General features: G+C 64.7%; 1 protein-coding gene across 3 annotated transcripts in view; it reads left to right on the top strand.

Moving 5' to 3' along the window:
- The window catches only part of ANO1 (anoctamin 1), a 70,310-nt gene that overhangs the window by 43,317 nt on the left and 9,601 nt on the right, over positions 1-17,392 (top strand). For 2 of the 3 annotated variants that reach the window (XM_054570505.1, XM_054570506.1), the window contains 10 exons: positions 1,028-1,110; positions 3,582-3,653; positions 5,676-5,753; positions 6,887-6,961; positions 10,075-10,276; positions 10,433-10,544; positions 11,611-11,668; positions 13,424-13,524; positions 14,169-14,314; positions 16,971-17,123. In XM_054570505.1, the coding sequence (XP_054426480.1) occupies positions 1,028-1,110; positions 3,582-3,653; positions 5,676-5,753; positions 6,887-6,961; positions 10,075-10,276; positions 10,433-10,544; positions 11,611-11,668; positions 13,424-13,524; positions 14,169-14,314; positions 16,971-17,123 (1,080 nt within the window). The remainder of the gene's footprint in view (positions 1-1,027; positions 1,111-3,581; positions 3,654-5,675; positions 5,754-6,886; positions 6,962-10,074; positions 10,277-10,432; positions 10,545-11,610; positions 11,669-13,423; positions 13,525-14,168; positions 14,315-16,970; positions 17,124-17,392) is intronic. The other variant, XM_054570508.1, reaches the window with a different exon arrangement.

Below are 17,392 nucleotides of genomic sequence, written 5' to 3'. Positions count from 1 at the left end.
CCCCGCCGCCCCGCGCTCTGCAACGCGGCGCCGCCCTTACCGGCAGGCCGTTGATCCCCCCGAGCCTCAGCTTCCTCCTCTGTAAGAGGGAGAACGAACAGCGCCTCCGTCCTGCAGTCACTGTCGGGCTGCGATGAGGCTGACGCTTCGGCGGCGGCCGTCTGAGCGTGCCTGGTACATGACCGCTCGAGCGCGCGAGCCCCACGCCGGACACCCGCACTTCCGTCCCCCGCGCCACTGGATTTCCTTTGTGGGGAGAGGCTTCGTGGTAAAGGGCTCGGCCTGGGGCCGCTCCGCGCATGGGAGGTGCGCCCACAGCAGCCGCCTGTTCCCTCAGGGAGCGCGCAGGACCGAGCTCCTCTCCCCGCCGGCGCCGGCCTGTGCCCTGGGTCTCCGGGGAACGAGGTCCCACCTCCCCCACACACACCAGAAGGGCCGCTGGACATGGGGCAGAGATTGCGGTGTAGGGCAGTGTGGACACCGTGCGCAGGAAAGGTCCCAAAAGGAGTTAGTTTGTTTCTGACACTGAGGAGGATGACCGGAGGCTTCCTGGAGGAGACGGCATTTGGCATTTGAACCACATTTAGTCTGTTGGGAACGCAAAGCAGAAGGAAGCGCCAGCGAGTGCCACTCAGCAGCCAGGCCACCTGCGCAGGCGTGAAGCTTGAGTGCGTGGCCTTGGCCCACCCCTCACGCTTTCTGACCACAGAAGCCCCACCTTGTGACCCAGGGGCCCCCAAGATCATCGGAACAAGAGCACAGGCCGTGGGACCGGCCTGCCTGGCCTTGCACTGGCTAGATGAGTAACTTTGCAAGGACCAGATTTCCATGTGCCTCAGTTTCTTTATCTGTCAAATGGGACCCTGGCCATCTCTGCCTCGGGGCAGTGGGCGGACTGAAGGGACCGATTCGTGGGACGTTCTGGGTCCAGCACAGTGTCACCCTCACTCACCACACGGTGCAGAAGGGGAGCGGGTGTTTACGGCACCCAGGGTCCCCTGATTTGGTGGTTTGCCCCCGCCTGCAGCGGCCACCTTCATGGAGCACTGGAAGCGGAAGCAGATGCGGCTCAACTACCGCTGGGACCTCACAGGCTTCGAGGAGGAGGAGGTGAGTGTGTGGCACCTCCCCCGCGTCCTCCCCTGGGCCCCCTCCCATGACCTCCCAGGGACCCACGGGAACCCCGCGGTCCTGACGCCCAGGCCAGCCTGCTCCCCGCCCCACCTCTCCACCCCCCAGTCTCCCTCTATTCACATGCCCGCCGGTTGACTCACCCGCAGTTGCCAGGGCGACTGTTTGAAGTCTCGTCGGAGTGTTTCTGGTCTCCCTACTCAAGAGCTTGCCGCCCACTAGTGCGGTCAGGGACAGCTCACCACGCTGACCTCATCAAATCTGGGGGAAGCCGGGCGGGTCTGGGATGGAACCACTGCCGCCCACAAGGCCAAGTCCCCAAAAACGGCCGGGAGCCTTTGCCCTGGGCCCCAAAGCCACGCTCCTCAGAGCTGGGGACTGGGCGTGACCGGGAACAGGAGCAGCACCTTCCCCAGTAGAGGGAGAACCAGCCACCCCAGGAGGGGGCCGGGCGGGACCCAGGGCCCCCAGGACGGCAGTGAACCCTCGCCCCGGGGTGAGAAAGAGCACCCCCCCAGCCAGCCATGCACAGGGCAGGGCGGCGCAGTGTGGCCGTGCTGCGCGCCACTCAGTTTCATGAAACGCCACACCTCTTTTTTGAAAGAGAAAGCCGTCGTGCATTTTCATCGCGATGTGAACATCTTTCCCACTATGTTTTTGACACTCCTGGTGCGTCCCTCATGCCACATGCTCTCTCCTGAGACCGGCTCTCCCGGCCACTCTCCAGCCAACTCCAGTGCAGTCGGAGGAGCCGGCGTGCAGGCTCTGGGCTGGCTGTGCTGTCGCTGGCCGAGGGGACGGGCTCTGCTGGGTTCTGTACGGATTCGGCCCTGCCCCCGCTGTGTGACCTGGGGCCAGTTGCTTAACCTCTCTGTGCCTCACGTGGACAGTGGACTAGCTCTCGCTCAGGAGAGTTGGAGGCGTCTCAGCGGGCCAGTCGATAGAACGCACTCAGAGCAGGCAGGGCCCAGCACCAGCAAGAGCCCCGTGAGCGGCCACGCAGCCAGCCGCCTCGGGGCTCAGCCCTCTTCCACGGGGGTCACAGCGTCCCGTGGCACCCACGGCCACACCAAGGCCCGTGCAGCCCGTTCACGGACACGCTGCTCTGCAGGGTGAGCCAGGCATGGAGCCCGCCCATCCCATGTGGCGGGGTCCGGGCCAGCCGGCTCCCAGGCAGGTTCTTTCCTTGTTCCTGTTCCGTGAGAATTCCGATCCCACCAAAAGCAGCGTCGTCTTTTTTAGAAGCATTAGAACGTCCTTTTCGTGTTGTCCCCGTGGCTGGGGAAAGCTGGGGGGAGGGTGCCGGTCCCGTTTGCTCACCCGTGGAGGACCCATCCCGTGAGCTCTGCACCCTGCCCCTGGGCGCTGGACTTCGGGGTGGCTATTGGCATCCTTGGGCAGGAGGCTCAAGGGGACTGAGTGAGGCCCCTGGGCGAGTCTCCCCGCCACCCTGCTGTGCCTGACCGGGGACCCCTTGGGGAGCGGATCCCCTGGGGCAGAAAGACAGCCTGCCCGCGAAGCCCGAGCCCGCGCGTCGGCCCTGGGAACAGAGGGCGCCCGAGTCCCCTGGCCTGTGTCCCTGGCTGAGACGGGGGCACTCCGTCTGGTCGTCTCAGTCCAGAAATCGCCTGGGCATTTCCAAAGTCCCCTGGACTACAAAAGTGACCACACAGTCCCACCGAGGTAGCAAGGCCTGCCCATGAGGGGCTCCCTGTCCGCCTCAGTCAGGCAGCTCCATCCTGGGTCAGGAGACAGTCCCTTTAGAGGGTGTAGCCTGTTTCTTAACAAACAACGCAAGTAACGCGGTCTTTCTGTTTTTGTTTTTACGTTTCTGGTTCCCTGAAGGAGGCGGTGAAGGTTTGGAACTTTTTGTCACTCCTCTGTCTTCCTGTAGCCTGTCTCCCTGGGAGAGGGACCTTCTCACTCTGCGCCCGTCTCTCTCTGCGGTCCAGCTCCCCGCAGCTCCTCCACCGGCCGGGGTCTCCGCTTCTCCCGCCCTCGGGTCTCTCTTAACCCTGTTCTTCCGTTCCAGCGCCTCTCGCTGACCTGCTCTGAGCTCCCCCAAGGCCTGGCGCCTCTGGTCTGCCCGCGCTTGCTGACACTTACTGCCGTCTCTTCCGACCCCCACGGCTCCTGATAGAACATTCTTGGGGCCGGTTCACAGCTGGGTGTTCACAGTGAGAGAGGGGGCCTCAGGGCACCGGCTTACCTGCCCCCGGCTCCCAGGGCCAGCTTCTCTGGCCCTCCCGTGGGGCCGGGGTTCCGAACAAGGGGGAGACTCCTGGCCAGACCGCGTACAGCGAGCTCTGGACTGAAAGTGGTACGAACGCCCAGCTGTGAACTGGCCTCAAAGGGCGCCCTGGGCGAACGTGTGGACTGGGTTGGCCGCCCGTGCCCATGGCGAGTGCCCCAGACTCGCCACTCACAAGCCCACTCGGCTTCCTTCACAGGGCCACCCCAGAGCCGAGTACGAAGCGCGAGTTCTGCAGAAGTCGATGAGGAAGGAATCCAAGAGCAAAGAGGTACGGTGGCCACTGCTGGTGGCGTCCCCAGCGGCGAGACACTGGGTGTTCGTCCCCTGATTGGGCCGGGGTTCAGAGAGCACTGGGTGTTCGCCCCCCGCGCGGACTGGACGCCAGCCTCCGGCCTCCAGGCAGCGCTCAGACAGGAAATACTCAGCCCCCGCAGGCCTCTGTCCCAGCTGCTCAGTGCTGCGGCTGTGGCTCGAGAGCTTCCCTAGGCAACAGGTCACCAAAGGGGCCGGCCGTGTTCCCATAGAACTTTATTTATAAAACCAAGAAGGAGGCCCAATGTGGCCGTAGACCGTGATCTGTCAAAGCTACTGCGGCTCTGCCTTCTTGCTGCGTCCTGAGTGGGACCTCTGCCTTCAGCCGATGTTGTAGCGTCGAGAACCAGGCAGCTCTGTGGCCGTTTCGCAGTGCACGTGACATTCGCCGTGTCCGCCCGCCGCGCCCCATGTGGAAGGATGGCGAGGAGGGGTGTGCCCAGGCAGGGTCCCTGAGCCCGCGGCCGGTTCCTTGTTTCACTCGCAGACAGGAAGAGTGAGGGAGGGAGGTGCCGTTTGTGTGATACTCTTGGGGCCAGCAGCTTTTGAGGGCAAACGCCTCTCTTTCTCCCCAAACCCATCCTTCCAGTTGGCGGTCTTCTGTGAGCAGCCTGAATTCTCACAAGCCTCTAGAGGTGTTGTCAGTCTTTTAACGGAGGTGTTGGTGCGTGACCAGGGACCCGTACAGAGCCCACGGGCCCTCGCCGGTGTCCAAGGTGGCCGGGGGAGTCCGCCTCGGTGCTGGAAGGTGGGGCCGCGGAGGGTGCCTGTCCGAGCGCCAGCGTTCATGGTGCCCTCTGCCCTCGGCCTCTGCCGCTGGTCAGGACGATGCCCTGGGTTTGCGATGCCCAGGACGATGCCTTACCTCGTCGCTGTGTCCCATGGACAGAGTTTGCTGGTTCAGAGTGGCTGGGCGTCATAGTTGCCAACATCTGGGGGTAAGGTGGGCACACCAGAAGGCCCCTCCCAGGCTCTAGCTTAGTCCTCCCGCGGGCGGAAATAGGGCGCACGCCTCCGAATACACTTCGAGTCCGAGCAGGACCCAGGGGTGCAAAGAAAATAGCCACAAAAGCATGAGTCGTCACCCCAAATCCGTCATCACCCCACATCAGGGGATGTCTTTTTGATGTGACAGATCAGAAGATGCACGCACCCCAGTGCACGCTGCCTCTGAGCCGCCACCGTGTGGCCTTGACCGGCTCCGTGACCCCTCCCGGGCCGTGTTTCCTCTCCCGAGAGGAGACGTGGCTACCGATGCCCCCTTGGAGCCCCACTGTGTGCTCCGTTCACGTCCTCAGCCCCACACGTGTGTCGAGACATGTGGCTCCAGGACAGTGCACCCCGTGGCTTCACAGTGGCACCTGCTACTGTGAGTGTGGAAGGGTATTGCCTTCCTTCCCAAGGGCAAAAGAGGTCTTGGTGGCACATGTCCTTCCACTGAAGGCGAGGGACTTAATGAGGCCCCAATGGCGGCCTGGGTGGCTGTGCCAGGAGGGCCCCTCAGGCCCCCAGCCGCTCCGCCTCGGGGTTTGCCCAGGTGAGAGCAACCAGGTGGGGGTGGTCTCTGCAGGCTGTGCCGCCCCGGCCACGCCCCCTCTGGCGGCCACACCCTTTCTCTTCTCGGTGTTTTGCTGGAGCGAAGGTTTCCACCTCCCCCAGCTGGGGCACGCATTCCTCTGGAAACAACGACCCGCCCCTGTACTGACGTAGGGCCCTGGCTGTGGCTTCCTCCGTCTTGGCATCAGAGGCTCAGCGCGCCCAGCCTCTGTGCATAAACGGACCGTGTGAGTCCAGCGGCGGCCGGCTCGCGCGCGGGCCAGACGGAGCCCCGCGGGGCCTCGGCCAGCCCTGGCTTAAGTCGCCCAGAACCTGGGTCAGCTGTGGCAGCAGACACACCGAGGAAGGGGGTGACGGTGGCCTGGGGCGCGGTCACACCTCACCCCACGGTGCTCTCTTGTTCCCTCCCCCCACCCGCCAGAAGCACCGGAATATTCCAGAAGAGTCAACAAACAAATGGAAGCAGAGGGTTAAGACAGCCATGGCGGGGGTGAAATTGGTACTTTCCTGTTTCGGGGCAATGCTGCTCTTGACTGTTTGCGACGGCCAAAGTCCGTTGCATTCTCAACAAACTCTGACTGTTGTATTGGTTGTTTGTTTGTTTGTTTTTTATCAATCACGACCATGCTTCCTTGCCTTCCTGCCGCACCGGACGAGCTGCGACGCGTGTGGCGATGTCACTGCATGGCGGTGGGGTCGCGGGGCGGGGGGAGCTTGTGAACCGTGCTTGTCACTGCTGCCTGCCGGCAGGTCTCGGTCACCTCATTAGCACGCATGCCGCCCGCCCCTGGGACGAGTGGCCCCCATGTCGTGCCCTCGGCAGCATTCTTTGACCAAATACTTGCATTTTCTCACTTAAAAACCTGCCCGATGCTTGAAACATCCCGGGTCAGGGACAAGCATCCTCCTGAGGTTCCCCCAGACCAGGCGAGCTGCAGACTACGTGGCGGCACGGTCCGCCCTGCCACGCAGCAGCCCGCGCCCGAGCTTGTGCTGGTTGCTTGTTTCAACTCGCTCTGCAAAGAGAAAATAGCTATTCTGGTCTGGGTGGCGGAGGGCAAAGCACCTGAGATCTTCTCGCCTTAGAAGTGCAACTTTCTGCCAAAGATGTCAGTTCCAGATCAGGCTTCTCCCGGCGTGGGTCTGATTATCTAATTTGGGAACGTGTGTGTTTGGCATTCTTATTATTATAACACAGAGGAGTCCCATTTGTATTTTTGTTTAAAGATTTTATTTATTTTTTTAGAGAGGGGAAGGGAGGGAGAGAGAGGGAGAGAAAGATCGACGTGTGGTTGCCTCTCACACCCCCCTACTGGGGACCTGGACCGGCAATCAAACCGGTGGCCCTTTGGTTCGCAGGCCGGCGCTCAGTCCACTGAGCCACACCAGCCAGGGTCAGAGGGACCCCGTTTGTAAAACGCTGTTACTGCTATTATCACATGACATCATTTCCTAGGTGACGAGAGTCCCGCTGTTTGAACACTAGACGTTTGCATTCTCTCGTCACCTGCAGATTTTTTAAGGTGTTTCTCAGTATTTCAGTTGTCCAAGTTCATGCCCACACGCACGTGCACACATTCCTCCCCACCGTGGGGGCCCCCGCGCCTGACGCCGCGTTGTCCCCTGCCGTAGACGGACAAGGTGAAGCTGACCTGGAGGGACCGCATCCCAGCCTACTTCACCAACCTGGTGTCCATCATCTTCATGGTAAGTCCCAGAGGCCGAGTGGGAGGGCGCCAGGGGGCCCGCTGCCGGCCCGGGGACAGCCGCCGCGGCGGCAGGTGTGTTCATGGGGGACGGCGCCAGAGCGTGGGAGGGCGCCGGGGTCCCCAGGGACTCGCCAGGGGGCTCCGCATGCCCTGGGGACCGTGAGGCGACATCGCGGGGTCCCTGGTGCCCACCTTTCATGACGCGTTTAAGTGATGCGTCGTTCAAGCCCAGGTTTCACAGGTAGCGTTTAAGACAAAACTGAGGCGGCTTTAAAGAGAGCGACGAAGTACTAATAAATAATGCACAGGCAGGGCAAAAGTCAGGACGATGCGGCCCAGGTGGCAGCGGGCTGTGACTCCAGGCGCCTGATCGGGCGGCACCGACCACCCCCCCGCTCTCTGCGGGGTTTTAGTCCGATGTGGATGGGGTTTAGTCTAGCCTGGGAGGCCTCTGCCCCTGGCCAGCTGTGCTTTCATCCTGCCCCGAGAGGCCAGAGCCACCTGTGGTCACCAAAGAGATGGCTGTCCCTGTGTCCAGCCGGCAGCTTTGCGTTAGAGCCTCGCACGGCCGTAGCCCTGTGGCTGGGCTCCGGGGCCGCGCCAGGCCGCTGCGGGCCCAGGGCTCGGCAGGAGCCCAGCGACCCCCGGGCCTCACAGGAAGCGCCCGGCGCGTCCTCAGACCCGCCTGTCCCGATGCCGCCGCCTGTGGCTGAGGAGGGACCAGGCCCGAAGGCCTCGCCTCCCCCGAGGCCACCAGGCAGCCAGTGGTGGGGCCAGGTGCCAGCAGGGCCGTCTGTCCGGAGTCCACTGCTCCGTTCAAACTTGGAGATGGGGAACCAGGGGCTCGTCTAGGTTTTCCAGGGCAGGGTGAGTGCAGGGCCCCCTAATCCGAGTAATTAGAAACGGGGTAAAGACTCAGCTTCCCCCTAATGCTCTTGCGCACAGTAAGAGGAGGACCTCGGTTCATGTAAAGAAACCCATGGTGGGGACCCAAGACCAGGGAGCCAACTCGGTGGGCGCCTGTTGTGCCATCGGGTGCCTCCGGGGGGGCCCAGCCTCGTCTCGAGGGCCCTGGAGCCCACGGCCCACACGCCCATGAGTGTTCCCTCCGGGCAGACGCGGTCCCTACCCGGGGCTCCCCGGGGCTCCCGTCGCAGGGGACGCGGTGTGGGAAACGGGAGACTCGGGCGCCTGGCAGAGAAGCAGCCCCGCCCTTGCGGAAGGACCAGTGAGGGGATGGCAGGAGGTGGGGGTGCTGGCTGGGCCCTTCTGCACCACTTCAAGGAAGTGACGTGAGTCCCCGGGCGGCATGTCACTTCCTTGAACAAACGGACTTTCCAGGAGTTTTAGTTCCTCATGTAATGAAATGGGAGGAGGCAGGCAGGGCTGGCAGCTCCGCAGGACCAACGGACCCCGGCTTCTGTGACCTTCTCCCCACCCACCCCATGCCTCCTCTTGGTCACAACATGGCTGCTCTGCCTCCAGCATCACCTCCACTTCCCAGGCCGGAGGAAGGCGCAGGTCCAAGGGGAAGGAGACGATGCCAGCGGAGGCAGCCCCTCTCCGAAGGTGCTCCAGAAGGCCTGCCCACACCTCTGCTTGCATCGTATTGGCCACACCCTGTCCTGTGGCCACCCTAACTCCGGGGAAGCTGGGACGTGGGCACATGGTCCCTCCCAGCAAAAGCAGAGAGTGGGCAGGGAACAAGCCGGCCCTTGAAGTGCTGGTGACCCCAGCAGATGAGCCAGTGAGCTTGTCCCGCGCTCAGGAGCTCGTCTCACAGAACGAGCCTTGGCCGAGCACCTACTGTGTGCTCAGTGTCTAGACGCTGGGGCGGATACACCAGCCAGACCCTGGCCCTGGCGGCCCCCCCTTCTGCAGGGGAATCGTACCCAGGAGCAGGGACTGCAGAGGGCTGGCCTGCCGTGGGCGCGCGCCAGCCCTCCGGCCGGGCAAGGGGGGGCCTGGCCGAGTCACCCTGCAGGCAGCCGCCCCCGCTGCACCGCCATCTCCGGGGCCAAGGCGGCGCCTCCCCTGGGAGGGGCCTTCTGGCAGGAGCCAAGGGTTTCCGAGGAAAGCCCTCGTTCCCAGAGCTGGCAGGGGACGGTGCCCACACCTCAGAACGGGCCGCCCCGTCATCAGGGTGTGGCGTGGCTGCCGCCATTTTCTTGGGCAGGGTGTGGTCACCCTTTAGTCACCAGGCAGAGCAGAGCTACTGGCCCGAAGTTCAAAACGAGGGCTTTCCTAGGAAGTGTCTGGTGGCTGCAGAATCCCTTTGGGGCGAGCCACTCGCAGCCTTTCCGAGCTGCAGGGACACACGGCACGTTCCTGTGCCTCTCCAGGACTGTCCCAGAAACCCGTGGGACCCCCAAGCGGGGACAGGCGTTATGGGTGGGACTCTGCACCCATAATGGGAGCAGACGTGCGAGGGCACGGGACACCCTGGAGGCAGCGGGAAGGGGGAGCAGCCTGCACCCTGCGGCATGTCCTTGGGGTTGGGGGCCTCGCTCCCAGGCCAGGGCAGGGCGAGGACCGCCTCCTTCCGGCTGGGCGAGGGGAAAAGGGAAAGGAGCCCAGGCCGACTGGTTGGAGCGCTACGGCCCATCGGTGGGTGCGGCAAGGTGAGGGGCTCGTTCCTGGGAACAGGCCAGAAGGCTGGTGGTGACTCCCGGGGGGCTGAGAGAAGGGACCCCGCCCGCCTGTCCCAGGCAGACCTGTGGTACTGCCACCCAGGATCGGACCCCTGCCCCCACGCGCCTCCTTTGATCAGCGCCCCACCTGAGACGGTCACCACCCCGTCCCCGGCTGGGGGAGAAGCCCCCGCCCTGGGCCCTGCTGCCGGCGCACGGAGCGGGCCGGCCCCCGTGTGTGGGCTGGGCGACCCCGCCTGGCAACCCGGCCCCTCTGATCCTCAGCTGCTTCTGTGACACAGAAAGCAGTCCCTCGTCCGTCTCTAGGGCCTCAATGCCACCGAGCCCCTGGCGGGTGGTGGGTGACCACAAATGGCCATCTCCACTTGGAAGCGGAAGGGTGGGTGGAGAGCTGGGCTGGGGGAGCCAAGAGGATGGCCCGGTGAGACCCAGGTGGCCTGCCACGGCGTCCCCCCTGCAGATAGCGGTGACCTTCGCCATCGTCCTTGGCGTCATCATCTACAGAATCTCCACGGCCGCCGCCTTAGCCATGAACTCCTCCCCGTCCGTGCGGTCCAACATCCGGGTCACGGTCACGGCCACCGCGGTCATCATCAACCTGGTGGTCATCATCCTTCTGGACGAGGTGTATGGCTGCATAGCCCGGTGGCTCACCAAGATCGGTGAGCGCCCCGGCCCCGGCTGAGCCCTGGAGCGGGGCAGCCCCTGTCGCCGCCCCCCGCCGGCGGGTCACTCCGCCGCCCCCCCGGTCCCGCCCCGGTGGTGGCCGAGTGGAGCGGCCGGCCGGGCCTCAACAGCGTGTGTCTTGGTCCTTCCAGAGGTCCCCAAGACCGAGAAGAGCTTCGAGGAGAGGCTAATCTTCAAGGCCTTCCTGCTGAAGTTCGTCAACTCCTACACCCCCATCTTCTACGTGGCGTTCTTCAAAGGCCGGTAGGGGCCGCTGTGCTGCTGAATCTCACAGCACCCCCCACTCCGCCCGCCTGGGGGAGGCTCCCCGCCCTGGGTCCCACAGGTGGGGCTCCCTGGCCCAGGACAGAGACCTTGGTGTGGCTCTCATGGCCCCCAAGCTCTGCGGGGGTCCTGGTTTCTGTAGGGGCGCTAGGCAGCAGGGACCCCAGACAGCAGGGATGCTGGACACTGGAGACCCCAGGCACAGGGACCCTGGACATGAAGGACCCCAGGCAGCAGGGACCCTAAGAACATGGACCCTGGGCACGGGGACCCCAGGCAGGGAGCACCAGGTGCTTCCACACAGGCCAGGATGACTCGAGAGGGTGCGGGCCGTGGGAGAAGGCCTAAGGAGTGCGGCTGCTGACCAGCTTGCTGTTCCAGGCGGGCGACAGGCCGAACCCTGTTGCCTGGGCCCTCGGCAGTCATCCCGGGCTGGGAGGGGCCTATGGCCCACCCACGAAGGCTCCCTACCACCCCTCCTGCCGGCGCTGGCAGCTCTGATCTAGAACCCTGACCACGGGCTCTCCTTGCTCAGCATCACGTAACATATAAGACCCGCACCTGCCCTCCCACCCCAGGGTCTCAGAGCCCGGCCAAGGGTCCAAGCCCCTGAGAGCGTCCGTGACAACGGAAGGCCCTCGGAGGGGCCCCGGGCCACACATCCCGCAGGAAGCAGGGAGGCAGCCGCAGGACCTCCCCACCCCAGCCTGCCACAGGTCCCCGGGGTTCTGCGGCCCTCCCCGGGTGGGCAGCGTGGTCTGCCCTCCGGCGGGTTGGCCTTAGTCCCCTCCTGGGCTCCCTCCTTCTGTCCCCACCCACTCAGCGCCTTGGTTTTCTCTTATATTTCTTACTCTGTGTGGGTTTGGGAATCATGTGAACACTCGACCAACAGAAAACCCGTGGTTGATGTTCGTCCAGGGAAACAGGCGGGGAGAAGCCTATACACACACTCGAGGCCCCAGCCTCGGGGCCCCCCCGGCGCCCCCCACCCTGGGGTCCTGCGTTGAGCCTCTGCTCTCTAACCGCTGCTTCCCCACCGTCGCAGGTTCGTGGGACGCCCAGGCGACTACGTCTACATTTTCCGATCTTTCCGCATGGAAGAGGCAAGGCTTCCCACGGCCCCGCACCGGGTCCCTGTCCTGTCCACCCGCGGGCAGGCGACTGACTCCTTGTTGGGCGGCCGTCCCCTTCTTCCCCGTGGGAATGCCCCCCCCGGGCGGTGGCCCAGGCTCGCAGGGTGTCAGGCGTGGCCCCACCGGCTCCCCCCGAAAGGCGAGGGGCTCTTCCTAGTCTGAACTGAAACGGTGACACGGGCTCTTTTTACCTCCTTTTTCTGTTAGCCCGTGAGTGTTTTCTCTTTGGTTAAGATAAGGAAAAAACCAAACTCAGCTACCTTTTTTTTCACTTTAACATTGAAATGCTCACTTCTGTTCCCCCCAACACTGTGCCGGTGACCTCGGGCTCCTACCCGGTGCTCCAGCCAGCGGGGTCTGGCCAATGTGCCTGCCGCCCTCCGCCCCCGAGTCCCGGCCCCCAGACCAAGCCAGGGCTGCAGCGCCTGCCAGCGGTTCTGGTCTCAGGAGAACCGGCGGGCACTTCCAGCTCCCAGAATAATTCCGCTCGTCGGAAGAGAAGGGGGCGGGTCTTCCCGGTAGAGACCCTGCGAGTCCAGCTAGAGAGGACCAGGTGGACATGATGCACAGACAGGTGGCCAGGCTGCCGGGCGCGGCTGAGAGGTTCGGCCTGAGTGCCAGACTCTGCCCCTCCCAGGACACGGGCCTCATCCACAGTGTCACAAAAAGCCCAGCTCGCGCTGTCTCATTGTGACGCGCCCTTTACGTAGATGGCGCCCTGCCGAGCTCGGTGCCCGTTCAAAGACGTGGGGGACATGCCTTTGCAGAATAGAGGAAAGCGAAGGACATTGTCATCTTCCTCACAAAATAATGGCCCTCTAAGATAAACTTCCGGGCAGCAGCATGGAAAGATTTGCTAGGGACTCAGAGGGGGCCATCTGTACTGAGGGCGTCACCTCGTGTCCCCTGAGTTCTAGCTGCTCAGACGAGGTAAGCTTCTCACCCATCATAGCCACCTGGCCCCAAGCCTAGGGCCACACAAGCCCCCCAAGATAAGGGCATTAGGTTTGAGGAGGTGGCCGGCTGTCTGACCACATGGGCCCCCGACCTCATGGGCCCCGGCCTGCTGTGCCCGCGCAGGGTCCATGGACAGGCAGCCCAGTACAAGAGACAGGGCACGGGCTTGGGGGTGGAGGAGAAGCCCCGAGATCCAGCCCCAGCGCTACCCACGCCGGTGGCACACGGCCCTCTCCGAGCCGGGTACCGCCCCTGTCGGCTGGGTGCATCGGCTTCCTGGGGCGCCGCCACAGCATCCCACAGACCAGGCGCCTCAAAACCACAGATACTGATTCTCTCGCGGACCTGGAGGCCTGACGTCCAAAGTCAAGGAGTCGGCAGGGTTGCGCTCCCTCGGGGTAGCGGGGCAGGGCTCTGCCGGGCCGCGCCCCGGCTCCTGTGGCCCCGGCAGCGCCGGGTGCTCCCTCCTTCGCACACAGACGCGTCACTCCAGCCTTCCCCTCTGGGGGCCCATTTCTATTCTGTAAGGACACCGGTCCTTGGGGCCGAGCCCACTCTGCCCCAGGATGATCTCATCGTAACTTGGTCACATCTACAAAGACCCTGTTTCCAAACAAGGCCCCACTGTGAGGTTCCGGGATGAGGATGCAGACCCATCTTTGTTAGGACACGTTCCAGCCCACCCCGTGAGGGCTCAGCTGCCCTCCCCAGGGGCTGTGGCCGTGCCCCCACCCCCGGCCCGGCTCACGCACCTGTCCCCCCCCGCAGTGCGCCCCCGGGGGCTGCCTGATGGAGCTCTGCATCCAGCTCAGCATCATCATGCTGGGCAAGCAGCTCATCCAGAACAACCTGTTCGAGATCGGCGTCCCGTGAGTAGCCGCCAGGCCCCTGGGGCGGGGGGATGGGCCCTGCGGTGCTGGGGGCAGGCGATGCGGGCCTGCCCCGGGGTGGGGGCCCAGACACAGGGAGGGGGTGAGGACAGAGGGAGGCCGGGGTGGTAGCCACCCCATCACTGGGGGGAGGAGGCCGGCGACGCTGCTCCCGACCGGCCGAGGAGGCAGTGTCGATGGGCACTCCACGCCCACCTGCCGCCTCCCGTGGCTGGTGGGGGCAGGGGCATCCTTGCCTGGCGCCCTTTGGGGATCGCGGTCCCTTCCCTCATCCACGCAGCGAGCCCTGGGGGTCAGGGAGGTTTTCAGCAATTTTCCCTGGCCCACTTTCCCCTCCCGCCCTCCCAGAGCCTGTTGGGCACAGCCCGACCCAGCGCCGCTGGGCCTCCCTGCGATGCTAGGTGGCCACTGCCCTCCCTGTGCCTGTTTCCTTATGGCAAGCGACGCCCCCCGGACCCCCGCCCTGGGGCGAGGGCGAAGGGGCTGGCGGCCACAGCGGCCGTGGCCGGCGCCAGGGCTGGGGCGGGAGTCGGGGGGGCTCAGAGAGCCGGCGGCCCGGCGTGCCCCCCACCCCAAAACCCACCCCGGGGCAGCCTGCCTGAGGGCCGCGGCGTTTCTTTCAGGAAGATGAAGAAGTTCATCCGCTCCCTGAGGCTGAAGCGCCAGAGCCCCTCCGACCACGACGAGCACGTGAAGAGGAAGCAGCGGTACGAGGTGGACTTCACGCTGGAGCCCTTCGCCGGCCTCACCCCGGAGTACATGGAGATGAGTGAGTGAGGGCGGGGCCCTCCGCGCAGGGGGCGGAGCAAGGGACAGCCAGGAAGAGGCCTGGCCCTGTGGCAGCCACCTGGAGCTGCCCTGACTCTATCCCGCTCCCCCACAACCCCGCACGCGCCACCCAGATGCCGGTGGCCACCGCCCTCACACCGGCTGTGCCGGAATGCTCCCCCCACACCTGCCCGACCCCCCCTCTCCCTTCCCCAGGGCTCTGCTCTGAATGTCCGCCGCAGGGGGTCTTCCTGGCCACAGTGCTGCAGGGCAGGCCCCCCCACCCCCGCACAGCCGCTGCCCTCCGCCCTCCCTGCTTTGTGTCCCTATGGCCCTCGGACATCGTCTGCTCACCTCGTGGTTTTTTTTTTTAAGATTTTATTTTTATTTATTTTTAGAGAGAGGGGAAGGGAAGGAGAAAGAGAGGGAGAGAAACATCAGTGTGTGGCTGCCTCTCGTGCGCCCCCCTGCTGGGGACCAGGCCCTCAGCCCAGGCCTGTGCCCTGACTGGGAACTGAGCCTGTGACCCTTGAGTTTGCAGGCCTGCACTCAACCCACTGAGCCACACCGGCCAGGGCCCACCCCGTTTCCTTTCTAGCGTCCCCCCACACCCAGAACAGGCCCAGGTGTACAGTGGGCGCTCAGTGCGTGTTTGCTGAGTGAACAGATACGGGAAAGGGGGTCCCAGGGTGCAGTGCCCGCTGGCCGCCATGGGCAGCTTATTTAAAATGCTGGTTCCCTGGCCCGTCCCCAGTCTGTGTGGGGCAAGACTTGGGATTCGGCCTTTGTGACAAAGCCCTGGGCCAGTGATGCCAGGTACTGCTGGGCCGTGGGGAGGCGGTGGGTGGGGGGCCGGGCGACCCCGGTGGGAGTTTTTGCTTCATCGTGAGCCTCTCCTGGCTCTGTGGGCCCGCTGGTCCGTGGAAGTCGCTCCCAGCTTCCCAGGTGAGCACCTTCGCACAGACTCAGAAGGAAAAGAATCCTGAGGTTTTGAAAAAAGGACGCGGCATCAAACTTGGATGGCGTTCTCTCTTGTTTCTCCTGGAATAAAATCCAGGCTGACACGGGGCCAGTGGGCTGTCTGGCTCAGTGTGGGGTCTTGGGGGAGGAGAGACGCAGCCTGTGACGGCTGGCGGCCGAGTCCCCTGTCCCTCTGCATCTGATGAAATCATACCCTGGGACAGACCCCTTGCCTGCCCAGGGAGCCACCCACCCGTGCCCCCTGCCACACCGGGCAGCTGGGAGCGACGTCCACGGACCATCTGGGCCCAGGGGAGTCAGGGGAAGCCCAGAATGAAACGGAAGCCTCCCAGGCGAGGTCACCCTTTCCCCCACCCACCGCCTCCCCACAGCCCAGCAGAGCTTGGCTGCGTTTGCCGGGGATGGGGGGCGGAGTGTTGTTTTAAAATGCAGAGTCCCGGGTCCCACCCCGCACAGACCGGGGATGCGCCAGGGAGCCAGCATTTAGAATGAGCCGTCCATGGCAGCTGGGGGGCATCTGCTCTGGGAGACCCTGTTTGAGGCCTCCAGGCCTCCCCGCCTCATCCGTGCACCCAGGGTGCACTCGGCGCCTGATGGCGTCCACCCTGCCACCCCCGCCGCGCGTCTTCCCCTCGAGGCCGACCCGGCTGGGCACGCGGCGCGCACAGGGGCGCACACACGGGAAGAAAAGGCCCAGCCGGGAGTGTCCCCCGCAACCCCAGCCCCACTGAGGCTTCAGCTCCCCGCCGCCCCCATTCGTGGCCTCTCAGTGCAGGAAAAGTGGGGGACCCACAGCCTGGGCCCCCGCAACCCCAGCCCCCTACCGAGCCTGCGTGCCGAGCTGGGCCGCGGACCCGTCACCCCCAGAGCCTCCAGGCGGGACCAGCGTCCACTGATGCCCCCCACAGGCCAGAGGCCACACGGAGCCCCCCACCCGTTGTGCTAACAATGGTCGCACTCAGCTGACCCGGCACACGGTGACATTCTGTCACTTCCTTGTTTACCGCCTGGCACGGAGCGCCTTGCACGGGTCCTGTCGGGCACTTCCTGAACCAGCCGTTCCATTCGGTCCTGCCCGGCAGCCTTTTCCTGTCCCAGCCTGGCCGCCCGCCCTGGGCCGGCCGCCCATCCAAGGCGAAGGAGCCGCGGAGGCGTCCTGCCTGGGATGGGGACGCGGAGAGGAGCAGGGGGAGGCGAGGGTGCCCTTCTCCGGGACAGTGGCTCCCCGAAGCCCAACGGAAGGGGACACAGGGGCTCGTGGAGACCCTGGCAGGCGCCCCCAGCCCCGGACCCTCTGGCTGACGGGAACCCTGCGGCCCCGTGCGAGGCGCTACCCGGCCTGGGCACCGCGGCAGAGGCCGGGCCTGTGTTCACGGGGCCTTTTTCCCATTATCGATGTTCGGTTATTTTTCAATTGCAGTTTATGGTCCACATTAGTTTGTATTATATTTTAAGGTAAGAGGTGTGATGAGCGAGTTCGTGCCCATTGTTCAAGAGTCACAGCGAGATCCAGACAAATGCGGTCCTCACCCAGGCCCCAGCAGGGAGCCCACGGAGGCAGGACGGCAGCCAGGCCCAGGGTCGGGCCGCCACGGGGCTCGGCTCGGCTGTGGCGGGGGGCGGGGTGGGGGCGGGGGCGGGGCGGGCCCTGCTGACGCCGCCGCCTCTCCCCGCAGTCATCCAGTTTGGCTTCGTCACCTTGTTCGTGGCGTCCTTCCCCCTGGCCCCGCTGTTTGCGCTGCTGAATAACATCATTGAGATTCGCCTGGACGCCAAAAAGTTCGTCACTGAGCTGCGCAGGCCGGTGGCTGTCAGAGCCAAAGACATAGGTGAGTGGCCTGCGGGGCAGGTCCTGAGCACGCGCTGGGTTCGCGGAGAGGACCCGGCCCGGCGGCAGCGAGAGCCAGAGCCGGCAGAGGGGCCGGGCACGGGGTTCCCGGGGCTCCCCGCTGCCCGCTCCTGGACGGAGACTCGGGGGCCTGGGGGCTCGGGCGGGGTGACGCAACACCCCCAGGCTCCTTCGCCCCCACCCAGACCTCCTAACCCCTGAGATGTATCAGCCACAAGAATATTTGGCAAGGGTCCTGATATCTGCCTC

Source organism: Pteronotus mesoamericanus, unplaced genomic scaffold (assembly GCF_021234165.1).
Source record: "Pteronotus mesoamericanus isolate MK-2021 breed Mesoamerican mustached bat unplaced genomic scaffold, CSHL_Meso_final contig_214, whole genome shotgun sequence".
NCBI lineage: Eukaryota > Metazoa > Chordata > Mammalia > Chiroptera > Mormoopidae > Pteronotus > Pteronotus mesoamericanus.
Note: the sequence above shows the minus strand (reverse complement) of the source record. Positions and strands in the feature narration are given on the sequence as shown.